This window comes from Panulirus ornatus, chromosome 21, assembly GCF_036320965.1.
Source record: "Panulirus ornatus isolate Po-2019 chromosome 21, ASM3632096v1, whole genome shotgun sequence".
Classification (NCBI taxonomy): domain Eukaryota; kingdom Metazoa; phylum Arthropoda; class Malacostraca; order Decapoda; family Palinuridae; genus Panulirus; species Panulirus ornatus.
The window spans coordinates 2,642,358-2,670,328 of NC_092244.1; the positions used below are offsets into that span (position 1 = coordinate 2,642,358).

At 47.2% G+C, this 27,971-nt stretch overlaps 2 protein-coding genes across 18 annotated transcripts in view; both read right to left on the minus strand.

Annotated features, from left to right (window-relative positions):
• Positions 1 to 27,971, minus strand: part of Nca (neurocalcin homolog) — a 716,194-nt gene that overhangs the window by 134,731 nt on the left and 553,492 nt on the right. The window lies entirely within an intron of this gene.
• The window catches only part of LOC139756261 (neuronal calcium sensor 2), a 409,472-nt gene that overhangs the window by 60,969 nt on the left and 320,532 nt on the right, over positions 1 to 27,971 (minus strand). For 6 of the 7 annotated variants that reach the window (XM_071675464.1, XM_071675467.1, XM_071675466.1 and 3 more), the window contains one exon: positions 6,348 to 6,459. In XM_071675464.1, coding sequence (XP_071531565.1) covers positions 6,348 to 6,458 — 111 coding nt within the window. In that variant the 5' untranslated portion in view covers position 6,459. Of the gene's footprint in view, positions 1 to 6,347; positions 6,460 to 14,205; positions 14,352 to 27,971 lie in introns of those variants that run through there. The other variant, XM_071675465.1, reaches the window with a different exon arrangement.

Below are 27,971 nucleotides of genomic sequence, written 5' to 3' on the forward strand. Positions count from 1 at the left end.
GTAGACAATATAATACTCGGCAAGCTGCTGCGTCCCATGATTATCGGGTAGCTTTCCCTACACCTCGAAGCTTTGGAACTCTTAACTCTCTCATGTCTTTCACAGCAACTACGACCTGGCACGTTTCAAATGACACGTTTTGCACTTCCTCCAAAATTCGAATATTCTTTCCCTTGTGTTTTGTTTTTCCTCTTCGGTAACCTCTCTATATTCCAATCATGGCACAGCCCTTATCTGGATTACTGTCCGTCAGTACAGCCTCCAGCGTACAAAAAAAAGGACGAATCATCATCAGGTGTTTCCCTTGCAGTCGTGTCTTTCCGCTGGCCTCCTCTACACTTGCTATCTTTCTGTATGCTCACACCAAGCCATAATCCTCCCTGTCTATAATTACATTTCTGTCTATCATATTTATTCACATTATCAATTTGTAGTTTTCAGATATTGCTCACTATAGTCTGTACACTTCCATACACTTACTTTTATGGTAGATTTACAATTCTTTGTATTTGTTTATGCGTCTGTTTACGTGGCGGTTATTACAAACATTTCTGGCAGTGTGTAGCCTCATACCTACTACCTGACCTACTCCTGCCATCATCTTGCTGATCCATCTAACAAAAAATATCTGAATTCATAAGGTGTACAAAACATGAAAGAACTGCTTTGTCACTCTTGGTGCTACCACGCCCTAGTGCTACCACGTCCTAGTGCTACCACGTCCTAGTGCTACCATGTCCTGTGATAAAAAGATTTGTGTTCCAGCACAACACGTCCCACGATCCGTCCTTTTCCCCTCACGTTTCCCTCGTCCTCCACCTATCAACCACTCGTCCTATGTTGTAGTTGGTCCAGATCTACCCAACATGTGGCTCATGTTAACAAATCTGTTTTCACTAATCATTATGTCATCACCTAAAATTGTTCTTCCTCTCATTGCTATTCTTATCATCACTTGAACTCCTTTATTTTTTCTTGTTGGTTGTGGAAATCTTCTCTTGTCACCCTACGTTCCCGATGCCCGAAATTTCATTCTTGTTCTTTCTTGTATCCCTTTGTGAAGCAGGTCCCACACTGTAGATACTTACAGAATACAGGATGATCATCGCTACGTATCATTAATCGTGCGTCTTCCTCTAGGCATGTGTCTACATATTCGTCCAATTATCATTATCAGGTGATTATGACTGTCACATACTAATCATTTTTATCCTTTTCAATTTTCTTTTACCATCTGTTCTCTGGCGCTGCCCGACGCACGTGTCCCTGGTAGTGCATCCCTGTACCTCATCAGGGGCCTCCCTGCCTGCCTGCCTGGCGTGGGGAGCGCCACTCTCCTCCTCCCTGTACTGACGACCTTAAGCCTCACATGAATTTACTTTTCATTTAGCAGCACAAACAGAGCGGCCGGGGCCTACCTTTCACTCCGCTCACCGGCACCTCTTGTGCACGTTCTCTGCCTCTCTCTACCCCACCCTGCTCTTTAGCGGTGGTGGTGATAGCGAATGATGGTGCAAACGACGGTGGTAGTAGCGAGTGGAGGTGATGAATGTGAGTGTAGAAGTAATGAGGATAACCGCGGTTGTTAATGTGGTAATGTGTGACGTCACCGTGCTAGGGTGACACACGACAATGTGGCAGACCTCAGCAGGTGGGCCACATGACGTCAGGCAGGTCTGCTTCCCCTTACAATATACCATCATGACCTGAAGAACCCAGGGAGAGCCTGCTGGAGCATCTACGGTGCCACACTTCACCTGCCAGATCAATATGGCCGTCAGCAGCGCAGCACCTGACCCTGGTCAGGTCAGCTGTTCCAAGTCCTACGCTCACCTGACTACAAGAGGTCACTACCTACTACCTACCTTGTCTACACCTCTGCTGACCACACACCCTGCCACTACCTGCAACCTTTCTAAAACTAACTTGCTAACCAGCACACAATACACCACCTCCCGACTCCTACCAACACCCCAACCAGCAGATGAATGCACCATTCACACCTTACCTTTCCTCCTCGTCAATAACCATCAATTCCTGCCGACGCCAGTCCCCCTCTCCTGCCGATGCCAGTCCCCCTCTCCTGCCGACGCCAGTCCCCCTCTCCTGCCGACGCCAGTCCCCCTCTCCTGCCGACGCCAGTCCCCCTCTTCTGCCGACGCCAGTTCCCCTCTCCTGCCGACGCTAGTCCCCCTCTCTTGCCGACGCCAGTCCCCCTGTCCTGCCGACGCCAGTCCCCCTCTCCTGCCGACGCCAGTCCCCCTCTCCTGCCGACGCCAGTCCCCCTCTCCTGCCGACGCCAGTTCCCTCTCCTGCCGACGCCAGTCCCCCTCTCCTGCCGACGCCAGTCCCCCTCTCCTGCCGACGCCAGTCCCCCTCTTCTGTCGACGCCAGTCCCCACCTCTTGCCTCCCTTTCTTGATCGTGCAGCCACTCTTGTGTGTCACAACCTGCACCACCTGCGCTACTACCTGCACCATCTTAACCACCCGCACCACCTACAATAGCTTCACTTGCACCATTTCACCGAAACCACCACCACCTGCACCACTACCAGCACCACCACTGCCTGCACCACCTTCAACTGCTTCCTGCCAGTATATGGCTTTCTTCATCATCAATTCATTATGGTGTCACCTCGTCTCCTGCGGGGTTGGCCCCTCCACTGGGCGCACCTTCCTTCATTATGCAGCACCTCATCGTCTACCTCCTCTTCCTCCCTACAGTTCCCAGGCTATACCTGATGCAGGTTACATGTACGGCGGAGCCACATACCATCAGGCCCGCCGCATTACCTTCCTGCTGAAGGAGAACCAACGCAATGCACTGCTCATGTGTTGATACAAGTGAGGACATCACCATCATCACCTGAATTACCTTATATGTACATCTGACGTTAGTGTCATAGGCTGGGTCCTACCCCCGCAACTCCTGCAGAGAAAGTTTCCTCATTGAGAGTCTGGTTCAGCAGGTGTCATGCTGACGTGCTCATCTGTGCATAACATGTTCCAGCTGGAGTTGAGGGATCTTTACCGTGGAGGCCACGAAATCCGTATGCCACAAAAAAAGCTGTTATGACATTTGTTAAGAGGCTGTCGATCTATTACGTATTCCACATACTTTATGACATATGGCAAAAGGTTAGCCAAGTCTATTACTTTTAAACGATTTTAGTGTCCCCAACAAAATCCTTCTGGTATCATCATAAACATGCTTTCATCCCTTCTGCCATGTTCAGTCTCAACCCAATCATCTTTAGTTTACAAGACTGGGTTAGAAGTGGTAACCATTAAGTCTGTCAATGATAAACGGCCTAAATGGTTGTTAAACAGAAATCTTTCTTTTCTTTTTTTTAAACTATTCGCCATTTCCCGCGTTAGCGAGGTAGCATTAAGAACAGAGGACTGGGCCTTTGAGGGAATACCCTCACCTGGCCCAATTCTCTGTTCCTTCTTTTGGAAAAAAAAAAAAAAAAACGAGAGGGGAGGATTTCCAGCCCCCCGCTCCCTCCCCTTTTAGTCGCCTTCTACGACACGCAGGGAATACGTGGGAAGTATTCTTAATCCCCTATCCCCAGGGATAAAAAACAGAAATGCTCTGAAAAATATCTGTCTGATTACGTTCTTGGTGCGTAGTGTCCACATGGGAAGCAGCTTGTGCCTAAGGCCTGGGTAACATATTGATGCCCAAATGATCCAAATGACACACGGTAAATAATAGTCTTTCTTGAAGTAACACAAAGTAAATAACTTGGAGAATTTCACAAATATCTCATTACTATGAACACATAAGCCACCACAGACAGTAGGGAACTCAGACCAACCCGTAAAAAACCATTCCTATTAAAGCAGGTCTTCCACGCTCCTCAATAATCTCATTAAAGAATTCCATATTTAAACTCGCGTGTTTACACCTTAGGAACTACAAACAGAATCCTTACCACCTTCCCAACATACAACCAAATCTCACATTTCTATTTTCTTTCTAGGCCAACACTCATCTGTACTAATTATAAAGAGAGATTCCTAAATATATTCCCTAAAATGGAATCTTACATTGGTTTCTGATATATTCATGAGCTGGAACATTTTGCTATGTGAAGAAGGCGACAGTAAACATTGATTACTGATGATGGGAAACCCCGACCACCAAGTAGGGACACGACTCTATCTTACACATACATGGTCCAAGTACACACACACACACACACACATACACACACACACACACACACACACACATACACATACACACACACACACACACACACACACATACACACACACACACACACACACACACACACACACACACACGTAAAAATCGTCATTCTTTGTAACAAACACATACACGCCTAACAAACATACACATGAATCCTCTCTCTCTCTCTCTCTCTCTCTCTCTCTCTCTCTCTCTCTCTCTCTCTCTGTAACACACACGCACATGGATCCTCGATCTCTTTGTGTAACATACATACACAAGGATCCTCAGTGTGTGTGTGTGTGTATGTGTGTGTGTCATGTGACAGTTCCTGAGAGACGAGATAATCAGCAAGTCCAGCCTGCACACTGTGCCATCTCCCAGCATCATCTTCAGCACTGGGCCATCTCGTCACGAACCACATCTCTCCACACATCTCATCTCTCCATTATGTATCATGAACACCGGGAGGAAAGTGTCTCCGTCAGACAGCATGACAGAAAGTTAATCACCTTAATGAGATTCTCCTTATCAGATTAAATTCTTCTCTGCTATTGTGAGTCAGGGCAAGAGAAATTATTCTCACACGAGACCTAATTTTCTCATAATCTAATTCAATAAAGAGTTGTGTCCTTCAAATGACGAAGCACAACACAGACAGACATGAACCTATGTCAACTCATTCCAAGCTAACAGAAGTAGAAAATGAGAAACCACGGAAGGCCAGTGATGCCTGGCTTCCCACACTGCAACCCTGAACAAGCCACACCTGCGCCACACTGCTACCCTGCACAAGCCACACCTGCGGCACACTGCTACCCTGCACAAGTCACACCTGCGGCACACTGCAACCCTGCACAAGCCACACCTGCGGCACACTGCAACCCTGCACAAGCCACACCATGCGGTACACTGCAACCCAACCTTACCATCTGCAGCTTCTGCAACAGTTGCCTCCGAAAAACATGGTTAGATTTCTGTGCCTTCATGACAAGTGTGGGAAGTAAACTAATGGCGTTCCTCAAGACACTTATTGTCTCATTGATCAAAACTGTTGTGTGCTCATATAACTGTTCAAGACGGGCCAAACTGTCGTTAGAAGTGTGTAAGGACCTCTCCCATTCCGATAAGACCTGATCAAAAATATGAACCACTAGGAACAAGAGCAAGCACTTATTCAAGCTTTGTACAGCACAGACGGGAGTGGTATGCCATAATTCACCGCGTATAAAATATCTTGGAAGGTAAGATTTCCAATCTGCACTTAACAATGGTACCCTACTGGCCCCACACACGTGGCACACGAAAATATCACTAATACAGTTTCAAGATGCAATATGTTCGGTAAGAGAAAACAGCAATAACATCTGAGGGCTAAAATTTTGGACACGTTTCGTAAAGGTATTAGAAATATTGTGGAGTATACTACAGACCTCAACCGTCTGACTGCCTGTGTACAGGAACAACACAAGAGCTGGGTCCGAAACCCAGCGATGGAGGTAAAGGAATTCCATAATCATCGCCAGGTAAGATGCTCTCTCTCTCTCTCTCTCTCTCTCTCTCTCTCTCTCTCTCTCTCTCTCTCTCTCTCTCTCTCTCTCTCTCTCTCTCACACACACCAGGTATTGGTGCAACCCTGGCGTCCGTCAGAGGTATCCAAGCATGACCTGAAGCAGGGCTGACGACCCACAGGTAAGGTGTCGGGAGCAACATCCCAAATCTGCTACACTAAAGCCCTAACAATGGGCCAAGTCAAGAGGGATCCAGGAGGTAGGGGCCATAAGGGCTTCATCCCCAGTGAACCTGATATGGTAAAGACACCAAAAGGCCTTGACTACGAGCCTTGTCATCCCCTATATTTCCACCTGACAACACAGGATGTGTCTGACTTCCACCAAGCAAGACCCTCATCCCATTTTCCACACAATAACACTCACAAGTAATGATGATTTAGTCGGTCACCTTGTGTCATCTCAACAGATAAATAACATTCTTGATATTCTATTACATACGAACCAACAGCATGTCATTTGAACATTTCTGTTACCTCCTTGTATATGTATATCATGTTCACACAGCCAGAGAGGAGACAGTAAGTCTGGAGAATCAGTCAGAGAGAGGAAGAAGAGCTGGTGTTGTTGTACTTACCCTGAAGCCCTTGTACCACTCCTTGATCATCTGTTCGTCGTATCTGGTGTGTTGCTTCAGGAACTCTAGGTCCTCCTTGGACAACTTCTCTTTACTTCCGAAGCACCCCATCCTGCAACACAAACAACACGAAATTAACAACACATATATCACCCCACTTAATTTGTGTATCAGAGGTGTCCACAGTGTGTACACCATCCCCCATCATGTTGCATGTCTACACGTACAACGAAGATTAAGATGTAAACAAGAGTAAATTCATATTGACACACAACACCCAGTGGAAAATGACTAAAGACGGTACGACTTACAGTCTTAATCAGTATATTACATATAAGCTTTACAACTCAAGTGGCCAAAAGTAGGAGTCTACGACAGTATGGTGCTATTCCACTACACAATTAAATCCAGTTCCAGCAGCAGCGGCAGCCCACTACTGCACCCGACCCTCCTGGCTGGGGTCACGTTAGCGTGCGTGCCGGGGGAACCTGCACGGTGAAGGCAACAGCACATGTACGTCAGTGAACGTCCCGCTTCAAAAGAGGCTATTCTGATATTGTCTCTCTACTGCTCATTGTAATGCAGCCTTGGAGATACAGGAGCCCCTGGAAAAAGGGTCCTTGGGTAACACCAGGACCTTTTCAGAAAGGGGTACTGGTATATATATATATATATATATATATATATATATATATATATATATATATATATATATATATATATAGGCTGTGCAGTCGTGCCCAAGGCTGGTACCATCGTGCTCTAGCATGGTACTTTCCTGTCCAAATCTTCAACATTTGAGAGATAAAACAATTAGATGTTTTACCTGGCCATGACATGCCTGGCTCCCCTAACACCAGAGCACGCTATCCACACACAACCATCAAGCTGAACGTTGTAAGACAGGTTGGTAAATGGTCAGCAGGGGGTCGATACTGAATCTGCCTTTGGATATGAGTCGTATGTGAGTCAGGTCAGGTTATGGAGACATTACGTGACCGTTTGTGAGGTGAGCGTAGGACTTGGAACAGCTGACCTGACCAGGGCCAGGTGCTGCGCTGCTGACGGCCATATTGATCTGGCAGGTGAAGTGTGGCACCGTAGATGCTCCAGCAGGCTCTCCCTGGGTTCTTCAGGTCATGATGGTATATTGTAAGGGGAAGCAGACCTGCCTGACGTCATGTGGCCCACCTGCTGAGGTCTGCCACATTGTCGTGTGTCACCCTAGCACGGTGACGTCACACATTACCACATTAACAACCGCGGTTATCCTCATTACTTCTACACTCACATTCATCACCTCCACTCGCTACTACCATAACCATTACCACCACTATCACTAACACCAACATTAACACTATTTACCACCACCACTACAATACCACCACCATCACCCTCACAATAACCAACAACATCTGTATCACCATCATAACCACCATCACCCTCACAACCAGTATCAACAACACTGTCCATCTCAAAAACTGGAACAAATGGTAAACGTTCGTTCCTCTACACCCGTCAATAATACCCTTTACCCATAAAAACAAAACAACAATAATCATAACTAAAACCACAGGTACAGAAAAATGAAAATGAAAAAACGAATATCGTTTGGCTATTTCACTTTATGGTATCCGAGATGGCATGGGTAAATCTTGGCTCCAATCATGGCCCTGTCGGATTCAATATACAGTACACACACACACACAGGAGAGTGGCCAGAACTAACAGTCCAGCAGGAGAGCGGCCAGAACCAGACTCCTGCAGGCAATATTCCCTTCCGCACCCGAACGGTGCTCATGAACGGCCAAGAGGACAACGGCCAGGGCAAGAGAAAGAACAGAGGAGAAGCAACAGTTTAGGAAAAAAAGAAGGAATGAATGGACGCGAGAAATGGGAAGAGAAACAGATGCAAAGAAGTGTGACTCAAGGAAAACATGTGCCTCTAATGGACACACCAGACATCCCAGGTGAGGCCACGACCTCTGGCAAACCATAATAATTCAGTCGACCAAAACTGGGTAACATGGCTAGTGACGGACCTCATCTACACCATATCCTTTCTAACATTATGATGCTTCATGGATACATTTTCACTGAGCTACGAAGTTTTTAAAGAATAAGGAGCTGAGAATAAAGCATTGTTCTTGAAGACGGGGCATTGCCTGATTCCACGAACTTTACTAAGAGCAAACTTGACTTTCTTAACAACCGTAAACTTCGAGGCCAACTGTGACGCCACTTGGTCGAGTGGTTGTGGAGAAAAATATCTTGAACGGTTGTCTGCTTCCACTGATATGACAGTATCTAAAGGTACAAATGTTAATTTCAAACGTGTTGACGTCCCATTTATTAAAGGATCTCAACAACAAACTTTAGGCGAACAATAAATCAAATACAAAATATTAGCGAACGCACAAGAGGCTGACGGCGCACTTCGTCATCCGCAGCCCTCGTATCCTGCCAGCTACAAATCGCCTGTAAGTTAATACGATGATAAGGGTAAAATATTGCTTATTTTGCCTCCCACACGTTAGAGATGAGAAGCTACTTGAGAACTTACTCCTCTCCTACCAGGCTCATGTATCTCAACAACTACTGAGACGAGAAAAATCTCGTTGAACTTCTTCAAAAATGACTGAATGTCACTCATTACCTTGCCACACCAATATATAATTTTCTGGGTTGCTTGAGCTCCAAGGCATTCGATTTACCTCCGGTCAACATGGCGGACACGGCCATCGTGGCTGGAGGAGACACTGGGGGAGATGCGAACAGAAGAGTGCGTGCATCAACCCATGACCCGTGGTCAGTGTTGCAACAGCATGACGTCCTCACAATCGTTACATGACACAAGTTTGTTTCGAGACGGACGTTAACTACTTCGCCAACCTTGTGTTACGGCTCGTGATGGTGCGGTGTCTTGGTGAGGATCACAAGGTGGTCACCACATCACCAAATCATGACAGTAGAGGTGAAGTAGAAGCAATCACGTCACCAGCAGAATAGGTAGTGAAGGTGCATGAGTGAGTGTGCACCAGGTTGGATAAATGTGACCCTGGATCCACTATTGGCTATAACACCAATACCATAAGAAACCTGGCGGCCATGTAATGCTGGACCCACTCCAGGATACTACAGCAGTACATCCTACCCTTAAAGTAATCCTGGGTCAATACACCTCCTTCCATGATGAGCAAAATCATAATGATAGTCTATCATCGTGTGCACTACTGAGTCCCTGGCACAAGTCCTGACACCAACGCCAGCATCGTCCAGCCCGCCAGATGAGGCTGAGGTTTAGGAGCGGCCAAACGCTTTTCGTCTCTCCTCCTTCCAAACCAGCAGGAGGTGACCATAAATCCCTCAGCGATCAGCTTGTATTCCTGTGGTGGTCAGCATGAGCGGTGGGGCGAGGTAGTATGACGTGTGACCTGATGACGTCACAGAGGTGATCCCATGGTTCCAGAACTGCTAGGCTGCCACAACCAATATATTGCATCATGATGATGATGACATTAACTCAAGTCATCAAAGTCACACCGCATGATCTGGCATAAATAATGTCTAACCAAGCATGTTTCTGTGTCTATTACATACATACACACACACACACACACACACACATATATATATATATATATATATATATATATATATATATATATATATATATATATATATATATATACATATAGCCAGGAACAGACGAAGAAAGGCAGCACTGGCTCGTAACTTCTCACACTCAGTCTCTAGCTGTCATGTGCAATGCACCGAAACCACAGCTCCCTATCCACATCCAAGCCCCACAGACCTTTCTATGGTTTACCTAAGCAGCTTCACATGCCCTGATCCAGTCCACTAACAGTATGTCGATCCCTGTAAACCACACCGTTCTAATTCACTCGATCTCATGCACACTTTCCATCCTCCTGCATGTTCAGGCCCTGATCACAAATTCTTTTTCACTCTAACCTTCCATCTCCAATTCGGTTTCCCGCTTCTCTTTGTTATTTCTAATTCTGACACATATATCCTCTCGGTTAATTTTTCCTCACTCATTCTCTCCATATGTCTTAAATATTTCAGCACAAACTCTTTAGTTCTCTCAACCACACTCGTTCTATTACCACACATCTCTTATCCTTTCATTACTTAATCAAACCACATCTTACCATTTATCCTTTTCAAACAATTATTTTCCAACACATCCATCCCATCTTAGCACATTCTCATCTACAGCCATCCACTCTAGCCGCCTTGTCACATCTCATCTTACTTGAGGCTTTCACCACCTTGCCTCTCTTCACCAAACCACTAAAAGCCACACACACACACACACACACACACACACACACACACACACACACACACACAGTCTTAAGCCCATCCCTACGCCTCCGTATTATCACCATAAGCACGCACTTGTCTCGGAAGAACCTTATTTTCAACCATTTAAATCCAGCATTCCCCTGTTCAGGTTTGAGCAAATATTGACGAAGCACTTGCCCAACAGTTCAGCCAAAAACCACTCTGGTATCAGTGAGTCGTGGGTCTTCAGCTGTGTACTGAAGCCTAACTGAACGAGCAGCAGACAAATTCTGGATAATCCCGGGTGTAAACTGGAGCGCCCCGCTCGCCGCTACTTCACTTGTTGACGCTGACGGTGGAGGACGTCCCTGAGTGGTGGGATCCAGGCGGCGCCGTGCCTGCCACTCACCCACCTGTATGGCCAGTCCGCCTCCCCAACCATTCATACTGCTCTTCCCTAGCCGCCTCACGAGGAAACCCAACTCTCCTATCCGTCCGTCAGGAACAGTATGCCTTTACATTTTCTGTGCGGGAAGCGGAGACAAGTGATACACTTTGTGATACGTGACCACTAATCATAACACTAGAGGCATATAACCTATGGATTTCAAAGGTGCAAATTGTTATTGAAAGCCAGACGTAACACATTCTGGCTAGTCTGAATCACTTCCTCTCTTACAATTTTCATCAAATTCTCCGAGGGTCTTTTCTGCCAGTTCACATTCCAATCTTGTGATATTCTTTGTCTGCTCTTATCATTTTACTCTCGTGTAATCCATAAAAATCTGACTACATCTTCAGGAACAGAAAGGGAAGGCTAGAAAACCAAGAGGGAGAATGTTCAGCAAACTGTCGGAAAGTAAAAGATTTTGGGGATGTATTATGGAGGAGCAGAGACGACACTGCAGTGAGGCATAAGAGCTTCAGTACAGCAGATAACGAAGGAGAAACAACACTGGTAACAATCCATAAACTTTCTATAAATCTTAAGGATTAATTTTAAAGATTAATTTCAATGATTAACTGTCGGGTAAAGTGTAGCTAACGAAGAGAAGGGATTCAGAAGCACGAGTTGTAGATGATGATGTAATGACATGAGAGGAACTGAGTGACAAGTGCAACATTGATCATCTTACACCCGGCACCACTGAGGAAAACTGGAGAGGAGGTCTTAAAAAGCATTTAAACTGCTGGAACTATTTCACGGTCTTGACCCATATAAAGCTAATCGTCCTCATGACGATTCTCCGTCTCCACTGAAGACGCGCACATGCGCTTGACATGACGCTTGAACCCTTCCCTACTTCACTGGAGGAAGGTAAAAAGCCAAGGGAGTGGAAGACGCCATATGTTAAAGCTGATTTTAAAGAGAGGACACCGAGGGGGTGCGCTGAAGTACAGCCCGCCACTCTGACGTGTGTTTTGTAAAACACTGAACAAGAAAATCAGAAAGACAATGGATGACTTGCAAAGAAGAAAATACGTGACACAACACTAAGAGAAATATCATACGCAACAAATTTCTTATACTTCTACCAGAAAGGAATCTCCATTTTGTACGTTCCTTAGCCACCACAATACACTGACACGTAGGTGAGAGGCTCGTAAAGCAGGGCAGACCCCTTCGACGGATTGAAAATTAAGCATGTCACAGGAAACTGCTCGAAAAGGATTACGTTCACCAATGGCGTGTCACAGAGGTGGGCCCTGGTAGCATGGCTCTTCTTCATCTACATAAATGACTTGTTCAAATGACAGAACTCATACATCATACAGAAGCTTGACTCATACAACATACAGAAGCTTAAAAAGTTATCAGACGATGGTGTAGCATACGTAAATCTAAATAACACTTATTCCAAGCTCACAGATCTTAAGTTTCCAATCAAACATTTAGGAAACAGATGATGCGGGAGCACTGCTTCAGGGGAGCAGGGTGTTAGTGAGGAGGGAAGACTCCTCTCAGCGATACGAATGCTCGAGGAGCAATTGATGTTAAACCATGAAACGATATGTAACTGACTGGTGACTTGAGGTATAGAGTGATTCATTGGTCAAATACAGTATCAAATGATTGGTCACCCAGTAATGTTATCATCATTGTCACTGAATGTGATGTAACTCTGGTGAGGTCTAGCTAGTACTGACTGTGCAGTGAGTGACGGTGCTCTACAGCTGACCTGCAATAACTGTACTCTGCTAATGCCATGACGACAGACATTACGGGTAACTATACTCTGCGAAGGAGGGGAAGGGCTGAGTGGAGTGCCTGTCCTCGCCGAGTGCTGCGAGGAATGATTACGGAATGACTGTATTCTGGGAGTGTGGGAAGGACTGACTGTGAAGAACCTGGGCCCTATACGTGTGGTAAGGACTGACTGTGGGGTAACTGAGTCCGAGACTATGGCTCCCGATGACTGGATTAACTGTTGTGAAGCAAGGACAGACAGGTCAAATAGAAGCACCAGTGGAACGACTTAACACCAAAAGTGACTGGCAAGTAACACAATAAAGAGCTATGACTGAATGACTGATTGACTGACGGTATGAAGTAACTGCTAAGTGCAACTGACCCTAGTGAAAGACTGGCTGACTGCAAGATAATGGGTCACACCTGAGGCAGCCACTGGAACTGGTAGACTGTAAGGGTGAAGTTCAGGCCCTGCTGGCTCCTGGTTAAGTTGTGGTGAATTCACAGAGATAATAAGACAATGATTTGTGGCCGCTGGTGAAGTGGAGGAGCAGCCTGGTGACCAGAATATGGGCCTGCTGGGTGCAACGGGTAGTGGCCGAACTGGATGGTGCCAGGGTGGAGATGGGTGGTGTTAGGGTGGATGTGGGTTATATTCAGATGGATGTGGGTGATGCAAGAGCTTACGTAAGGGTGGAGGTGGGTGGGTGTGATCTGAGGTGAGCGGTAAGAGTGAAGGTGCGCAGTAAAGGGTGGGTGGCAAGGGACGTGTGCCTGAATCCACAGCTCAGGCAAGACAATACAGTTAATCTGTGCATTACTGACGTAGAGCACGGGTGACCTCACACACGCTCTACATGTCGTAACTTCGGCTTATCAGTGACGCATGACGGAATATATATACACTAACACAGGTAAACATTGCTTTATATTCTCTCTGCTGATCAGAATATTTTGTAACGCGTGGACACCAACAGTCCTCAACGGTTACTGCTCAAGTCACATGATCAGGAATCTTGCCCGATTATTACCACTGTCATATTGATGTGTACATTTCATATTGATGTGTACATCATGATGTGTACATTTCATATTGATGTGTACATTTCACATTGATGTGTACATTTCATATGTATCATGTGCAAACAAAATTTGTCCCTTCTATACATACATAATTTCTCAGAGTTTAGATGTAATATGATAGTACGGACGTGTCACCAGGGCCGGAACTGCCTTCTTGTATCTCCGTACGAGGAACATGAGAACATATTCTATCAAAAGAAGGTCACTAGGAAGGTCTACTTTATGACATAGCAATCACCAGGCTAGTGTGGGTTTCCCTCAGACAACACTCACCAGGCTGGCGTAGCTTAACTTCACAAGACCATCAGCTGGTACAATGAGTCCGTCACTCACTGTTGACACCAGCAACACTGGCCTCTCCTTCTCACCGAGCACACACTGCTGTCACTGACTCACTTCAGCGAACACCTCCCGTCGTCTGTACTGCCCACCTGCTGATAAAGCTACCTGGGTTGCCTGTTGAGCCAACCTGCACCATAAGTTAAGTTGTAGGTTACTTAACGTAGTGCTCTCTCCACACTTGACGTAGTGCTCTCTCCACACTTAACTTGCTAATGGACATCAGCGCCTTCAGTAAAATCCAATGGATTAAATTACACGAAAAGAAATCTAAAGTTAATGTCATTCTAATGACCCTGAACGAAACCTAACGTTAAAAGACTTCGCAGTGGTATTATGAGAGACGAAGCGATCTATCTGGCAACTTAGGCGGCTGTGAGCGTTACGGGCCGGATGTGGTCGGTAGGTGTTCAACTAGTGGCAGTACCCAAAGATACATACTGACAAAGAAATGTGGTAGTGGATAGGACATGGCGACTAGGTGGTAGCACAGTGCAGGAGGGAGGGAGTGTGCGTAATTAGCCGTGAAACGTGCCACCAACCTGACGGCTGAATCACCATGACCAGACCCGCCGCCACCATTTGTTGTCGCTGCCTTACTCCTGGTGCCTCAACCGCTCTTACTGTGTCTGCCTCTATTGCCCCTATTCCTGCCACCTCTACTGGTGCCACAGCTGGTGCCTCCACGACCTTTACTGACGGTGGCTCAACATCCCCAGCAGGTAGTGCCTGCAGAGCCAACACGACTGCTGCCTCTTCATCACACGTCACGATCACTCCGGCTGGGTTCCAGGACAGTGTAGGCAACCAATGTTCTACGTCATGGTTAGTGAACCACATTATCGACAAGAGTCCTGGGTCATGGCATCAAAAGCTCTCTTCCTAAAATCCAGCTTAAAATGCTGAAAATATTCTACTAAAGAGAGACTTGAACATATGAGACAATATCACTGTATACCTGCGCCACAGAACATAGAGGACCTGTTGTTGCTTGAGGCATATCCGTCTGTCCTTGAGAATATCCTCCGCACAAGTGGAGCGGCCAGGTTCGTGGCTCACCTTCCTGCTATGAACTGTCTCTGTCTTATCCTACATGAACTTGGTGATTCAAAACGCATCATCGCTAAGTTTACGTCCACTTGAGGACGATGGTCATGTCGCGGTCGTGTGGCACTAGGGAGGCTGTGGCACCAAAAGGATCACTCTCTGGGTCACTCACCTTCACCACCTTCCTCTGGTCACCAGAGTGAGGCTACTCTCACCACGAACCCTTGGCCACCACGATGAGGCCACTGCCACTACGTACGCATGGCTGCAGGAAAAGACCAGCAATACTGGAGGAGTTGGAACTCTTACCATTAAACAGAAAGATATATTCGGTAGCCTTATAGAAAATTCTGTCCGTCAATTTCTAATACTTCAATATTTCCTAATGACGAGGTTTTCATACTTATCTGAAAAACATAACAACTGTGAGTCGTATTAGCGCCAATGTCGCATATAAGAATGAGAAACATCAGGGGTGCGAATACACCCCCTTGGGGAGCTTACCTTTCCATTGTGGGAACATTGGAAATGGCCTGATGATCAAGAGCAGCTTCTGATACCAGTTAAAAAGATGCATATCCATCTTCCTGTTATGTCTGGGTACTGCCATCTATTCTGACCTGCGGACAACGCTAAATTCTTTTACGTAAACGGAAGGGAACGCCAACTCAACATACACTGACCTGAAGACACCGTCAAATCCACTTAAAAAATTAGATCCATGTAACCGGACCTGATGACAACACTAAATGCTTATACCTGACCTGAAAATATCAAATCCTTAAACTCTGACGTAAAGACAGCACTGAAGCCTTATACCCTGACCTGATAATTGACCTGATAATAACATTAAATCTATATTTTCTGAGATAACAACACTAAATCTTTAGACCATAACCTAATGACAACACCGGTTATCACTCGGACCTGAAGTCACTATTAATTATGATTATCCTCTGACCTGGTGATACCACTGGTTATCATTCCCTGACCTGAAGACAACAGCACGAGAGTCATATGGGCCCGACTCATATGGAGCCAAGTGTCGAGGGGAGAGTATCGACGCTGGCTGAGGTAGAGCAGGGTCCTTACGGGGGTGGCTCCTACTGGCCAGTAAATCCCTCACTGATCATCGGACCTACGCTGGGCTGCCAATCACTGACGGCCTAACACCTCACCCACAGAACACCTGATTTTCCTTTCTGTACTGTATCGTATTTTCCTGTTTCAATTTGGACGATCCTGATTCATATCCTCCGCGGCCATCTCCTCCCCTGAACCTATGTCTTCCCTTACATTCTCCTCTCGTACGGTCGACCAATGGTTCTCTGTAGGCTCCATATAGCATACCTCCTCAAGTCCTTTGGTTACGTACCTCTTGGGAGCACGCCTTGCTGCAGCCCATCCTTAAGAAAGTAGACTGCTCTCACTCCTCTAGCTATCAATCCACTGCTCTCGCTTCTGCCACCTTCAGTTTTAAAAACTCTCACTTTCTCAGACACTCAGTATCCTATTCCTCTCTTTCTGGACCATTGTACGGATTTCGCAATACTAGGTCCACTTGCGATCTCTCCTGTGTCACTCACTACCGGTCCTCCTCTCTCAAAGATTTTGGTGAAACTTCTGTCGTAGGCCTCAAGAAGATGACATACGTATTTGATTTTTAAACTTCCTTCCTTTGGTTTTCTGTTTTCCTCTGTTTCCTAATGCAAGGATTCTTTTCTGGCAGAGTCACTGCAGTAGTCGATAAGAGACCCAAAGCGTGAACCCGGGGGACGCGTCTAGCTGCTGCTTCCTACAGTTTGTATATGAAGATCAGCCACTTGAAGACTGGCCGGTATGATAACTTTCTCTGTTCCTCCTTTCGTCTTCCACTCTACCTTTAACCCTTCAACCATTAATATTCAAGTCTACAAACATCTGAGGAGCCTTGATTGATATCAATTTTTTTTTTCTCTTTCACTTTGTTTCTTTCAATCGAGATAACCTTTCACTGGGCATATTGTCGGTCACTGTATAAGAGACGATAATAATAATTTCAATAACAAGACACACAAGTGTCTCATGAGGGAGACACACAGCAGCCAAGTGTTGTTGAACCGGACCAGCCACCCACCTGTCACTGGGCTCCTGTACAGCCACTAAGCTCCTGTTCTAGTGATGACCTTTGACCAACCGTCCAGCAATTTATGACAACCAGTTACTGTTGTGCTGATGACTTCTGGCCACCCTCCCAACACGAGTGACTGACCTGATCATCAACCCACAGTTTATTTCTGTAACTGTCTGTGCTGCCGGCCGGTAACCCCTAACTGTCGCTCTTAGTCCCCAGCTACCCACTCAGCCAGTCCATTCCTGTACTCTGTGCCACTACAACATTCACCAGCTGTAAAGACTGAACTGGATCAGTACTCCGTCCCTCGCAAGGTAATTCTTGATTGGTACACCTAACCGTCCATTAAAATTACACCGGTTTTTCGACCCAGGCACCTCACTCTGCCACCAGTAGCATTAATAGTGTTCAGCGGCACAGTCTGTGAAGTTGAAGGTGTTGACAGACATTCAATTATTTTGGGCATCCTTAGAGTGACACCTTAATCCATATCAAATCCACAATATCAGTTCAGACTTGACCTGGAGCTAATCTGAGAGGCTTGCCTCTTCCACCAGGCCCACCCACAGGCGTCTCTGTTAAGTTAGTCTTGCTGGTTTCCCGTAACCCGTACATCATCAGTGTAGGGCTTGTCGCCACTAATCTAAGGTCATCATTTCACTGATGGCTTACTGGAAATCCGAAACAATGAGTTACACTTACATGTCGAGAACCTTATTACTGTATCATGACCCTCAACGACCTGGCCAACAGGTCCACGTTACTATCAGCCCGACATCAAATGGAGCAACCATCTGCCAGCTTCACTTGGGTCAGGAAGACCTCCACTCGGGAGGACCGTTGCAGTAAGGCAGCAGGGGGTAGTTCAGACTCAGCAGGGAACAACAGGCTGCCAGACACACCCAAGGCGGAGGACACTCCTCAATTTCCAGATCATAAGAATGTATTTAAAGTAAATTCTTGAGGGCTGCATTATCGTGAAATCCCATCACACGGTGATCTGACATTTTTCCTTGATCTAATTCTTAAGAGGTCTCATACACACAAGTTTCTTTTTATATAAGAGCAGAAGCAGCATCCAAATAGGTACGACATTTCTGCTCTCAGCCTCTCTTCTCCAGCGGCAGGTATCTACAAGGATCATTGTGGAAAATTAACTTATACAACGGGGTGGTGAGGGATCCTTCACTCCTGCCTGAGGACTCGTGATGAGCACCGCTGTTATGTACTCTCTCTCTCTCTCTCTCTCTCTCTCTCTCTCTCTCTCTCTCTCTCTCTCTCTCTCTCTCTCTCTCTCACACACCTCATTACTGCCACACTTCACTTATCCATCTCTACCTCACTCCCAACACTTCAACCTAGCACACTTCACCCCACCTGGTGCAAGACATACACTGAACCTGCTTCCCTTCACTACTGAAACTTATGGATCACAAATTCGTCTTTTCTCTTCTCCATGAATCTGTTACAGTGAGAAGTGGATTATGAGAGAAGTACCACTAGTCACAGGGTGGTAACATGTGCCTATTGTTCCTAACATTTCATAACAAATAAATTGTAAATTCAAGGTACCAAGAAGGCAGTAGTTACTGGTCTACTTCCTTCAACATAACTGTCACACACACAACACACACACACACACACACACACACACACACACACACACACACACACACACGTGCAGCCCTCCAGCATGAGAGGTTGCTCGAGACCTCCTACAAATATTGAGCTGATCGTGTCAAGCCTCACACAATCTGTGGCTGCCGCATGGACGGTGCAAGGTTCCCCTGGCAAGTGGAGGGGAGCACATGCTGCTCTTGCCCCTACTACTCCCCACATCTGCCTCCCTATACTCACTTCCCATATATCCCCACACTGAGCACTCCCACACTCGTTATCCCCTCTCTTGCCAACAGCTTTCCCACTCCCCCTCCTCCTCCTGCCCAAGAACCCTTCCATCCTCCCCTTCCCTGTGAAGAGATCTATCCCTACCTTTCCTCTGTTCTCCTATCCTACCCCACCTCCCCATCGTTCTCCCATCTTCCCTCTAACTCCCCACAGTTCTTAAATCTTCTAACTCCCAGCGAACAGTTCTCTAATGCTCTCGCTCTTTACAGCGCCCCAGGCAGACCTCAACACGCGATAAAAAATAAATAAAAACAACAACGAACCTAAATAAAAACAACAACGAACATAAATAAAAACAACAAAACTACTTCTGTTGCTCCATAATATTCCTCCTGAAGAAAGGTTCAGAGATGGAAAATTATCATCTTAATATAAAGTCCAGACTCGAAGATTTTACAGAGGCTCTCAATGTTTCAAACAATCTTGAAAACACATCACGAGATTCAACGCACAATAATAACGATTAGAAATAATACTACACATTTAATACTAAGGGCAGCATCTTCAGATGTATCAAGTTGCACAAGAGAGGAAGAAGCTTCCACCAGATGTTCTCAGTGTAAGAACCATCAAGATCTTAACATCAAAAATACTTCACTAACATCAAGAATAACCGAAGGAAAGAGTCAGGATGCTACTACCCTCCGCCAACAGGTAACGTCACATCACTGGCCATCAGGTCTCCTTTTATCTGCCCTTCCGATGTTATCCTCTCATGCCCATCATCTTCCCTCCATAACCAATGACTCTGATCCTTCCGTACTCATCATTCATCGTCTAGTCCACTAAAATCACATTCGCTCTCGTGTGGCCACACCAACACACCATCGCTGCCGTGTACCACAACAAGATTGTGGACAAAATACACGAAACCATCCGAGTCATCCGCAGTCCAGCCATACTTCCCCTCTGACGTGGGACAGAGAACGGTCAGCATCACCTGACAACAGACAAATACCTCGCAAATGATAAGGAAGACGTCAGTATTACAAACGATAAAAGAGAAAGTAACTATGAATTACGAAATGAGAGAACAAGCGGCATAAGACATTAGGGAGTCCAGAAGGGAAGAACTAAACCTGGACCAACACAATGGAGGTCCGGAAACACGACTGACACAATATGGTGATGGACAACACCGGCAGACGTCCCACAAAGACAGGAATATCGTGAATTAGGAACCATGAATAAGCGATCAATCATCTCAAGACGTAAGTACTGGAATATTAGGAACAAAGAACGTGTTGGTGAGGTTAACCTAGAAGATCCACCAACAATGTAACCCCAGGTGAACTACATCACCAACAGTGTAACCCCAGGTGAACTACATCACCAACAGTGTAACCCCAGGTGAACTACATCACCAACAGTGTAACCCCAGGTGAACTACATCACCAACAGTGTAACCCCAGGTGAACTACATCACCAACAGTGTAACTCCAGGTGAACTACATCACCAACAGTGTAACCCCAGATGGAGCAGGTGGCAACCAAAAAACGTTACTGGTAAAAGAACGAGATAATGTACACAGATTCTTGTTAACCTTTGGAAAATCTGACTGTATTAATATAGCACAGGAAATGTGTAACATGGCAATAAATGGTACATGGGAAGTTGGAACAACAACGTAAATCATACAAGACTATATACATATACATATACACACACACACACACACACACACACACACACATATATATATATATATATATATATATATATATATATATATATATATATATATATATATATATAGTCGTCACCTTCCTATCACAGTTACAGTCGTGACCCTATACATCATCGCTCGGTGCCCTACAGTTACAGTCGTGACCCTATACATCATCGCTCGGTGCCCTACAGTTACAGTCGTGACCCTATACATCACCGCTCGGTATCCAACAGTTACAGTCGTGACTCTCATAATCATCGCACGCTACCCAACAGTTACAATCGTGACAACACTCTTTATGTAGGAGTTTCTCTTTACCAGTAAGCTGTGACGAGGGATCGGCCATCCCTAGGGTCTCAGCATGAGCATGGGGAGGCCATGTCCTGCGCGGCCCTCCCAGACACATACACTACCCTCGCCATCATTCATGGCTGCCATGGGCCAAAGTTACTCTTATTATTGCCATGTTAGGAGTTACTGGTGGGTCTAATGCACCGTGCCGTTAAAGCTGGTAAGGAGTGCCATTTGGCGCGTGAGTTATCCACAGATGTCTTATAAAGTGAAGGTTTAACTGGCCATTGTCGCCGGGAGTGTTTCCTCCTGGAGCAGAGCCAGACTCTCCTCTTCCCGGCCTTCACTCTGCCTGTAATGTAACCAAAAAATAAATTCCAGAAAGTTTCACCCAGGGTGAGCCCAGTGCCTCGAGAACCAGCTTCACTACAGCACTAGGCACAACCAGGAATGACAAAAACAACAACAACATGATGGGAGTTGGTGCGCATCGGCCCAACGCCCCTCCTTGCTGGCGGTTACCACCACTGCAGATGATGCCCCGCGGCCAGAGCCCTCCACCAACGTACATCCTTCAGCCTGGTCGCTACATAGTCTCACACTACAAATTTTCATTGACTACTTCCGAACTTCTCCTGAAGCCTCTGCAAGTAAACCTGAAACACCTCCTTCCTCCAAATCTTCATCAGCCACCTGATTACATACCCTAGCACCAACACACTTCACTACACACTTTAACGCATCCCTTACTATCACACTTCACTGAGCAACTCAGCATTCATCACAAAGACACTTCACCAGACAACTCAGCATCTCTTTCCAGCACTTCACCAGTCAGCGTATAATACCTGCTCTACCAACACACTTCACCAACTCCATCTCAGACGCACCATAACCATCCTCCGAGCACCTACTCACAAGGGAAGGGAAGACCTGATTTCCTAGACAACCTAATCCACTACACCCGTGACACCCACACAACACACTCCTATACACCCGTGACACCCAAACAACACACTCATATACACCCGTGACACCCACACAATACACTCATATACACCCGTGACACCCACACAACACACTCATATACACCCGTGACACCCACACAGCACACTCATATACACCCGTGACACCCACACAACACACTCATATACACCCGTGACACCCAGGTGTCCCACACAACACACTCCTACACACCCGCGACACCCAGGTGTTCCATGTAACATAGTAGATCCGTGCACCAGAAGCGCGTGTGTGGTGCTAACCAACTCCAGGCCCGGCATGGGATGGATATACTGGGATTTGAATCTTGTCGTCGGAGACAGTGGGTTGATGTGTAAACAGTGTGGGTTGGCACGCTGAGGCCGTCTGTTTGACCAAACACAATCCTACCAGCAGCAACTTTTCACCTGAATTAATATACTCAGTGCACTACGTCTGTCGTTCCAGCTTGGGATTATATTCATATGCAGATTAAGGAATTTGCCTTCCAGTTTTTTCTTGTTTATGTTGCATAATGGCATATCTTGGCTCTGTACTTTACTTAGTTTTATATATAAAGTCTCAGACACACTTTACAAAATCGACATAGACGATAAAAGCAATTTCCAAGGCAAGTTTTCTAATGCGTTATCCAGTGATCAGCGGTGTGAACAGCTGTCCACAGTATATCATCTGCAGCTGACCGCAGTCCCTGGAGCTGGGTCTGATAACGATGATCGGTAGCAGGCAGCCTTTCACATGCATACCTCAGATATGATAGTGAGCCTGGAGTCAGTAGCCAACTGTGGGGCCTCTTATCACCGTGTGGTGGAGCCGCCTGCTGGGGCAGGCTGACTCATCATCATCAGTTGCTGACATCACGACCTGACAACTGACCACATCACATCACTACCTGACAAGTGACCACATCACATCACGACCTGACAAGTGACCACATCACATCACGACTTGACAACTGAACACATCACATCACTACCTGACAAGTGACCACATCACATCACGACTTGACAACTGACCACATCACATCACGACCTGACAACTGACCAAACCACATCGCGACCTGACAACTGACCACATCACATCACGACTTGACAACTGACCAAATCACATCACGACCTGACAACTGACCACATCACATCACTACCTGACAAGTGACCACATCACATCACGACCTGACAACTGACCACATCACATCACGACCTGACAACTGACCACATCACATCGCGACCTGACAACTGACCACATCACATCGCGACCTGACAACTGACCACATCACATCGCGACCTGACAACTGACCACATCACTTGCCAGCCACTGGCAAAACTATGAGATATCACAGCCTGTCACACGACAAAGGCGTAACTTTTGGATGTCACCTCATGATGGTCCAGTTTACGTAGGTGTGGCTGCATGATGCCAGCATGGTGGAGGTTGCAAGACGGCAGGGACCCCACGGTCGTGGATGCATCATGAGAGCCATAGCAGCGGACACATGACGGCAACTCGGTAGTGGGCGCAAGGCAGCAGTACGGTACTGGGTGCATGACGGCAGTTCGGTACTTGCTGCATGACGCATGACGACAGCTGAACGACGGTAGTAAGTGTATGGCGGCAGCGGGTGCGTGACGGCAGGCAGACTTTATTGATTGTAAGCTGGTGCCACGCCTTGTGCCCAGCCGGGAATAAACTAAGATGTGACCCTCACGACAGCGGCAGTGACTACGTGAGAGGCAGACATCCACCCACCATACATCAACCACACTTAACAATTATTCCCACCACCAGTGTAGCAGTTGACACAGTTTCTAGTTTATATCTTGGTCGAAGAAAGAAAATATCTTTACTCTTATGTAGGTGTTATGGTGTACACTCTCGTACTGAACCATGTGAGCACAGCGCCGCGTACCATCCCTCCAGGATGATACTCTAGCCTTTCATTCAACCCTCAGGGGTAAAGCCGTGCCATTGTACCTCCCGAGGGTCGCGCCGTCGTGCTCACGGATCGTACCGCTGTGCTCAAGGGTTGAAGACCATCTCTACGGAAGAGGTACGAGGTAGCTTGCCAGCAGGTGTGGCAGGACACCAACGTCCCAGCCATCGTCTGAGAGTGCTACATCCTCACCAGTCTCCACATCAGTCATTCCCCAAGAAATTCCAAGTTAATAGCCAGCAAAAAACCTCCACAGGTGTATCTACACAGAAGTGTCTCATACCGACACTGCAGCAACTACATGAGGTGCAGGTGTGCGGTGGGTGGGTGGGGTGAAGAGAGGGTGAATGGGGCAAAGCTGGGGTGCGCCGGGCGACGAGATGGCGCGCGGGGCTAGTATAGAGTGCGCGGGGCAAGGAGAAGGCGCGCGGGGCTAGGACAGAGTGACCTGGGCAAGAATGGGATGCGGAGGAGGAAATAGAGTGCGTGGCGGATGACGAGATGCGCGGGGCAAGGATGAAGTGTACGGGGCAAGGGTGGAGTGCATATGAGAGGACAGAGCGCGAGAGAAGGACGGAGTGCGCGAGACAAAAATGGAGTGCGCGGGCGGGCGGGTCGAAGATGAACTTCGCTAAACGAGGGTGGAGTGCGCGGGACGAGGAAGGGGTGCGCGTACTGAGGATAGGGCGGAGGATCGGTGGCGAAGATGGGGTACGACGTGAGCCAAGGATGGAGCGCGCGTGAGAAGATTGGGTGGCGTGCGCGGGATAAAGATCCGGTGCGTTGGGCAAGGGGCAAAGACGGAGAGCCAAGGACGACGATGGAAAGAAGTGAGTGGAGAATGAACTGCAAGAGAGGATGGAGTGAGGGTCAAAAGTGAGTGTTGGTGGGCAAGCAGAGACCAGGGAGGAGCAAGTTCCATGAAGATGAGGCTTGTGCGAGGGGGGGGGGGGGGGAGTTAACGAGAGAATGGGAGGGGCAAAGAAGGGAGCCGGGCGTGGCTGACCTCGCATACCTTTCCGCGTTTTCCACGGCTCGTCTCGACCACCACAGTTCAGCATGAGATCAAGATGCAATGCCACTCCTCTGATCGGACTGCTTCTTTGAGGCCCCGACCTGCAAGACCACGTAAACACTGTTGTTGCCGGGCTGATCAGGTGCATTTTATAAATAGTTATGCAACCTTATGTGACACCTTACGTTAGGTTTAGGTTGCTATACTTCCGCGACTCAGTCTACTACTACTGATGGTCTACATCTATCAAATTCTGTTCATCATGGCTGGTCTGGCACACCTTAGAAGAGGCTGCCCAACTGTGTTTTGACGAAGGCTGGGGGTCTTCTGGGTCTGCTGGGAACAGGTCAAACAGACGACTCTGATATTTACGCCACTTTCCCTTGCTTTTTATCTTCCCTTCTCTCTAGCGTACGCCAGAATTATCTTAAACATGAGTGGAGAGTTTCTCTGCTTGATGGAGAGTCTGTGTGAGGCACATCCAAGGAGTAAAATACAATCGTCCCAGTTTCTAAACTCTGCAGATATTCAAGCATCACACAGTAAGATGTCGTCATCTAAGACCAAAAATATGCAGTTTGTCCTTTCGTTAATTCCACCAAGATTCTCCAGGAAGTGGATGGTAGTCTGCAAGAGGGAAAAGTGTGATGGACGTGACGGGAACCTTGTCCACTTACCATAACTAACAGCTGTCTGTATACAGTGCCTTTTACGCTGTCCAGGAAGTTCCCCTAATACGTCTTCTGTTATCCGGTACTTTTAATTGCCTGGCATCCTCGACCAGCCAGCCGCTGGGAGGCCAGGGATGCAGCAGTGTTAACTAACGGAGAATCACCTGCATAGGTCTTACTGGGTCTCTGTAGCTACCAGCTCCCTCTCAACCCAAGACTGTACATCCCCAGTGCCTACCTCCACGCGGACTCCAGTGGTTTCCGGCTGGTGTTGAAACCTCTCCAGCCGGTGCTCCTCCAGGCAGATTATTGGGGTGAAAATCGATGTGTTGGACAAAGAGATCTTGTCCCGCCGCCATGAAGATGCCTGCCCACCTGCCATGAAAGACGGCACTCTCTCTCCTGTGCCTAATTCCTCGGCCTCTTCCCTCCATGACACTTGAGGCGACCCCCGGCCGTACTCTGTCACCCACTCCTACTTCCTCATTCATTTGCGCATTTCCTCATGTTCCCCAATATATCAAGATAATCCCTCATATTCCATATCTGCCTCACAACCCCTCATTTGACTTCTTTCCTCTTCCTTAAATTTCCTTTTGTTCATACGCTCTCCCTCCCTCCCACACCCTCCTCATACTCACTCCTATACTCCCTAACATCCTCACACTCCCTTTTACCGTATCACATGCCCCACACTCCCTCATACCACCTCAAACTCTCACTGCAACTCACACTCTTCCACACCATGGAAAGCGTAATAACCGTTCAACATTCCCGAGTTTCCTTTATGGAATCAGCAGAGCTTAATGTGTTTCCCGGAGAAACATTACCACGACGGAGCAGAGCCAGGTATGACGTCAGCAGTGTGGGTGGGTGACGTCACGATCCGGGAGCCAGGGAGACGTCACACGGCACAGAGGCGGGAGATCTGAGTGGCGTGAGAGAGAAACACGACGGCTTGGCATAGGCAGAGTACAGTGAGGGCGTGAGACAGAGGGAGGCGAGTGAGGCGAGAAAAAGACGTGAGGGTGACAGGTTAGTCAAGAGCGTGAGGTGTTAGACAGATGGGCGGATGACAGATGAGATAAAGGGGTTGGTGAGGCGTGAGACGGACGGGCGAGAAAAGGGGGAGGGGCCGTGTGAGGAGTGAGGCAAAGACACGGTTGAGGTGGTTGACAGGTGAATGAGACAGGTCCAGAGAGCGGGCGGCGCCAGAGTCATCGAGGCAGGCTGTACAGTGGCAGGTTACCCTGGGCCCGCCAGCATGCCCACTCACCCTACCCATACTGTGTGCACCTCCACATGAGACCCTCAGCCCACCTCTGTTCCTGCCCCACACTCACCTCCATCTGCACAACTTTACACATCAAGTGTGTCGAGTCTCTGTAGTATGTTACCTGGTCACAGCTTGTTGTCTGGTAAACAGTGATGACTCCCGTTGTGTAACAGTTAGCGTTCCTGACCGTGACGCATTCACGGGCCGCCCAGGTCGAGCGCACAGGTTCGAATCCTTGATTAGAGCCTCCGTTGCCCGTGTCGTCTCAGCTAACATAATAATAAAGTAACCGACCCGCCACGTGGACCACCTCACGCGATCACGAACCCTTCTCCTGAGCCTCGATCCTTGTGTACACTGACTGTGGCTGGCATCTCCAGCACCCACGTCCTTCCCTCAACCATCCACACCTTCGTCTACTTTTGCTGCTAACAACAATATCTACAACATTCCAGGTTGTACACGTTACTGCTACTGGGACCTGCACCACTAACAACCCCTTGTTAAATGTGTTGGGGTGACTACATTGTCATGACTTCATAAACTTCCAAATGACAACCATTGAAATTTCTGGGTCTAAACTGCTACATTCACGAGAATGTAATCCTGACACGCCATAGTTCACACACACACACACACACACACACACACACACACACAACACACACACACAGTGATGGTCTGACTAATTGATTTGATTGATTTGCGTCGGTAACCCGGTCAAGTTTACCGTGCGTCCCATGCTCATCCTGTGAGCGGTAGCGCAAAAAGATTACA